This window comes from Opisthorchis viverrini (assembly GCF_000715545.1).
Source record: "Opisthorchis viverrini unplaced genomic scaffold opera_v5_28, whole genome shotgun sequence".
Classification (NCBI taxonomy): domain Eukaryota; kingdom Metazoa; phylum Platyhelminthes; class Trematoda; order Opisthorchiida; family Opisthorchiidae; genus Opisthorchis; species Opisthorchis viverrini.
The window spans coordinates 2,096,922-2,102,825 of NW_008751684.1; the positions used below are offsets into that span (position 1 = coordinate 2,096,922).

The following is a 5,904-nucleotide window of genomic DNA, read 5'->3' on the forward strand; positions in this document are numbered from 1 at the left end:
TCGCTTTCTAATTACCCAGTTACCAATACGCCGACACCAACCTACACGAGTTATGGTTCTAAGAGAGCGATTAACACACACTTGAATACGTCTCAGTTCCGCCGCTAGAACAGGCTAAGTCTCACAGCCATGCAACAAAACATCTCGCGCTGTAGCTTGATACACACTTCTCCAGAGATTAAGGTGTCCCAAATTGGCAACGGCGACTCGGACCTCGCAGATTCGTGCACTGACTCTATCTGTCACACGACAATCAGAACTGATACATTTTCTAAGATATGAAAAAAGATTCACATGGCCCGGCGTTATGGTAGCTGTCTGTACCATGTATCATAAAATCCTCACGCTATATCCCGTGGCAGCATCTTGTATTTTGACGTTTAGTGACGACATCCCTAGTATTCTCGGCCGCCTTTCATGCCTCTACATGTTCCCCCTTCCTTTTTTGCTAACTGGACAGCGTCTTCCACCATCATTCTGGGAAATTTGTGTGTGGTTGCATTTGAATGCTGTGCAGCTTGGTTTAAACAGCACGTTGGCTTTCCTTACACAGAAGTACAGGCGTACTTGAGCTAATACCCTAGAATTCTTTGGGTAACGCAGCCAAAAGTAAGCATCATGTATGCTCACAGGTTGCGAGGTAGTTGAGCAAAACGATGCGACTGTTGGATAACTCAGCCAACACCGAGTAGCCAGCCACTCTGCTAGAGCACATAGTCTGCACGTGAGTTTCGGTGGCAGTATAGAGGTTTTCTGTTAGGCTGTAACATTTTAACGAAAATGCGACCTTGAAAGCGAAGCCTCGTTCTTCAGGTTTACTACTCTTGATGTGGCTCACAATGTGCACTCTGCAGAAAGATGATCCATCTTCTATCATGGGCTCGAAAAAATGGTACGAACGGATGAAGGTAGATGACGTCAATTTAGGTATCGTTCGTGGCAGAGGCATCCAAAGATCATGCTATTTTCATGCAGGCTTGATTATTTTGACTCCAATAAAATCCCAGTTTTATTTTGCTGCGTCAACAGAGGAGTTTTGTGGGGTCAACGCGCTAGCAAACAGGCTTTTTAATAAGTTATTACGGTTTGCCATCATTCCTTGTTTTAGGTGAACTGTTTTCAGCACCCTTGGAGTGCCACGTTTCGTTCGCGTTGGTCATGCGCTAACAACATAACTATAAATATCCAATAAATCTTCGCCAGTCTTCTTGAGCGCTTATCTGCAAAATGTTCAATAATTCAATATATATTTCTGCATATAATTTGACCTCATACAGTTCATTAGGACGCGTGAAACCCCTCTGTTTATCAAGTTTAATTGGTGTGACAACTGCTATCAAGGCCGGTATATTTTGTCTGCAGAAGTTCATCTGCAAAGCGTGGAGCTAACCTGCGGCGAACACCTGCGCCAGTTTTGCAGCTGTAAACATGTCTCAGTTGATGTTAGTTTTGTTTTTTGTATTGTTCTTAGTCAAGTGACTCTTGTATGAACGACGATCCATCTGTCCTGATGCAATCCTTCTGGTATGTCCAGAATGAAGGCCAACCCCTGGACTCAAAATTTCCTCTCGTTGGAGCTCACCGGTGGTGTGTTGTAGGGTATTAACTCCGCACATTTGCTATACGGAGCAAGCGTGTTACAACTATCTCACTAGCGTACGCTGGATGTATATAATTTGCCACCTCTGAACAGGTGAAAAATTTTGCACTTGATCTCGGCGGATAACTTGACGCATCGGGCGGTGACTCAGCAAAATATCTTGGTAGCTTTGCATAATCGGGACTTCAAGTCACGAAAACTTGATGCTTGCTGAAAAGGTTTTTGAGGTGCTGTTCGTTTCAAGGTTTTGTAGGGAGAACAATTACATGACTCTTGTTTAGAGTCCCCTTGCCCTTGTGCAATCATTCCTGTAGGTTCAAGCCGAAGAGAAGAGCACTCGACTCAATTTTCCCTGTGAATGGTGGTGCGCCACATTTATGTGGGTTATTTAGTCCGTAACTCCCGTTTATTGATATTTTTCCCTTGACATGTGCGAACTGCTTACCGCAAAGTTTGTAAGCGGAACAAATTTACAGATCTGTTACAACTTACAACTTCTGAAAAATGTAACCATTCTTCACGCCGTCGTGTTTCACGAGGAGCAAGTTGGATTTTTATCGATAAAACACAAGCTCGGAGAGCAGTCAGAAGGCTGCATTCAACGGAAAAGAAATGCTCGCTTACCTCACTTTACAACGGGCCAGCGTAATGGAAACATAAAAATGAGATGCCTACAAGCCTACAGTAATAAGCATTACAAAATGTACCGCAGAGGTCAACGGGCTTTCGATTTCCTAAGATTTCGAAATCAGTCTGAAAAAGCCTCAGTAAAACTTTCTCGTGTTGGCTAGACGAAAATGAAACGTTGTTTTAACAGCCGTGTTCTGAACGGTGGTAGCATTTGGGAACCCGACGAATGATCAAATTACGAGTGTCGGCGGCACTCAACCCCGGGAACACTGCCGTAAGGATCGGATAAGCCTTTGCGCGCGAAGAACGTTGTAGTACTTGATGAAATAGGTGCAGCATTTTTCTGACTACAACTAACTGCAACGGTAGAAAGTATTTTTCTAAGTGTGCACTAACTCCTCATATGAACACCCTTGCGGTAGGGCATATTCATGTGAAATTGTCAACCTGGCACGAGAGAGAATGAGCGCGACGTAGTGTGCCGATTTTGTCCCACGTCAACTAACGCGACATGTTGATGCCTGTAGGAGGCAAGAAGCTAAAAATATTTGATCTCATTGTTTTCCTATGAGCAGCTTTTTCAGCATTTCAGAAGTTCAGGAAAGATTTGCCCAGTTCTGGTGATTTTAGTCGCATGATGTGTAAGCGCCGGTTGGAACCAAAAAAATGTCCGGCTACCTGAATTGCACGAGTCATCTAATGAAAGTCACACTCGATGGAGCCTTGGATGAAAATTAATAAACCGTGTGAATGTACGTTAGGAATGTTAAGTGCTGCGGGTGATAGCAGCGCGCCGAAATTTCAACGCTCTTGACCTTGAATACGGCAACCCTACGCTCAGCGTTCTACCAATATGTAAAAATAACAGACCGCTGCAAATGTGGTACATACTAAGGCTTTCTGAGAAATGAAGCTTGTGTTATTACGCCAAAAAGCACGATTTCCCCGAAGACTCTGTTCGAAACACCCCCCAACACGTACTGTCCACCAAAGTTCATCGAAATATACTCAATAAAGCACCCCATCTTTGTATCTTCAAGAAACAAATTCTGCTTGTGAGCTAAAGCTTTCGGGCGTAATTTCATTTTCTGCCGCTCCTGATGGAAGCTTAATCGATCGATGTAGCCAACAAGGAATGTTTGTACCGGTTCAATGAGGATTGCATATTTTGGCGAGAAAATCAGCCTGTAAAATTCATGCAATCATAACAGGCAATTCGGTATTAATTCCTGGTATCAAATGATATAATTAGTGGTTGGTTTCGAGCGTAGCTGCCCGGGCCTGTTAGAAGATGCGACAACAAGTGCCGTGTTGATAACCAAACCCGAAGGGTTTTCAAGGGGACCAATGCATTGCGTACAACAGCACAAAAGAAAACGTTCGTGTGGTAAAACATTAAATGTAGTGACTCCAACACCCGGCACCGACTTTGACGGTGTTTCATGATCTCGGCAGGGGCAATAGTTACTTCAGAGCATCACATACAATGCATTTATGCTTCGTTTAACCTATCTCCCATCTTCCAAAACTAACAAGCTCAAATCATACACGCTTGTTTTTGGAAAACAAGGAGCTTTCGGGCTTGGTTAGTAATATGGCCTGGAGGCAACTGCCGCCCTTGTCAAGATCATATAACACCATCACAACCGGTGGCGGGTTGTTGGTGTCACTATGCGTAATATTTTACCACGCGGACATTTTCTTTTGTGCTGTTGTGCGCAATGCATGGGTCCCCTTGGCGTTGCAATCAGTTATTTTTTATTGGGATAAGAGTTTGTGATGGCTCTCTAACATGGCTCAAACACGTAGGGTGGATTTCACAGTGGTACCTGTTTTGATAAGATAACTATAGCTCAACGTGTCACTACCGACAGTGTTCTGATCTGCTTTTGTTTGGCGAGGTTGATTAATGACTATTTTTCTTCTCTTTTGTTGGATTGTGCAGTCAAATATATATGCAGGTACATAGCCGCAGATTCAGACGAGTGAAAGCAATTTTAGCACAAAATTGTGGTTGAGGAATATTTCCGGCGCACACGGGGGAAGAACGTAGACATATAGCAATGACCAAGATCTTGCTTACACCTTCCACGACGTCCAGCAAGCTGCTCCAAAACCCGGGGCGGCAAACTTAAGCAAAGTCCTCCTGGCAGATTGCGTATCCCATTATTTGGTTCCACCTAATTCCAAACCTTTCTATAATGTGCAGATGATTTCATGCCACGTGCCATGCATGCGTTAGTTGCCCCTCCAGGATCCTACTAACTTTCTCAAGTCTCATCGTCACGATTCGGATGAGCCACAGGCTGCCGAAAAGGATACGGCGACCTCTGAAAAAAGAGTCCCAACTATTTTTTAAAAAAGCTGAATATAGGAGATACAGAGGATGAGCTGGCATTGTGTGAAGTACGGAACCACTGTAAATCGAAAACCCGTCGATAAAACATATGAAAACAAGCCAACATTCTAGACCACGCTAGGGAAAACAAGTATACCGTTCAAATATCTGTGACATCACCACAGAAACAAGTTATCTGCGTGTCTCTTGAGGGAAAGGAACGGCTTAATTCCCTCGTCACGATTCGGATGAGCCACAGGCTGACGAAAAGGATTCGGCGACCTCTGAAAAAAAGGTCCCAACTATTTTTTAAAAAAGCTGAATATAGGAGATACAGAGGATGAGCTGGCATTGTGTGAAGTACGGAACCACTGTAAATCGAAAACCCGTCGATAAAACATATGAAAACAAGCCAACATTCTAGACCACGCTAGGGAAAACAAGTATACCGTTCAAATATCTGTGACATCACCACAGAAACAAGTTATCTGCGTGTCTCTTGAGGGAAAGGAACGGAGAACCCACGAGTGACCCAAAAGTGGTATCTGAGGTTTACATAGAGCACTATGCGTGCCTATGCTCAGCCACAACCTCCTCGTCACATCCACTCTTATCAAGGCGTAAATACGAATAGCCTCTAACTGACTTGGTCTTTACGATGGAGGACCTTCGTCAACTCTTGCGCAGTATCAAACCATTCTGCGCGTTGGCGCCCAACGAGGCCAATCCAGGGATCTTGAAGGAAACGTCGCCTACACTGGCAAATCATTATACCTGGTGGTTCGTCAGTTGCTTGCCTTCCCTCTGCTAGAAAGGAGGCGACTGTCACGCCAATCTACAAAACTAGTAACCAATTGGCGCCTGGCAGCTACTGGCTTATAAGCCTCACTAGCGTGCCGTGCAAGGTGATGAAACACATTCTGAAGCGAGCTATCCTAGACCACCTTACTTCCAGCAACCTGATATCTCCAACTCAACACGGATTTCACCAAAGCCCTTCTTGCGTGACACATGGTCGTGTTTATCGACAGCATAACCCAAGCCAAGGACGAAGGACTCATGTCGGATCGCATATTTTTCGATTTCGATAGGGTCCCACGTACCGTTGCTCCAAAAACTCGAGTTTTATGAAATTCAAGGGATAATCCTTCGCAGGATCAAGGCATTCCTATCAGGCAGATGATTCCGAGCGAGAGTAGACTCGACCTACTCTTATCCAGCGCTAATCTCCATTGGAGTTCATCAAGGCTCCATTTCAGGACCACTGCTGTTTCTGATCTACGTCAACGACCTTCCAGATGTTCTCGCAAGTTCATGTCCACTTTTTGCCGACGAC

The 5,904-nt window shown here is 44.5% G+C and overlaps 1 protein-coding gene across 1 annotated transcript in view; it reads left to right on the forward strand.

Moving 5' to 3' along the window:
- The window catches only part of T265_02355 (hypothetical protein), a gene marked incomplete at both ends in the record, with an annotated part of 9,713 nt that extends 6,801 nt beyond the window's left edge, over positions 1–2,912 (forward strand). The window contains one exon of the mRNA XM_009166569.1: positions 2,815–2,912. Within this exon, the coding sequence (XP_009164833.1) occupies positions 2,815–2,912 (98 nt within the window). The remainder of the gene's footprint in view (positions 1–2,814) is intronic.
- Positions 2,913–5,904: the final 2,992 nt, after the last annotated feature.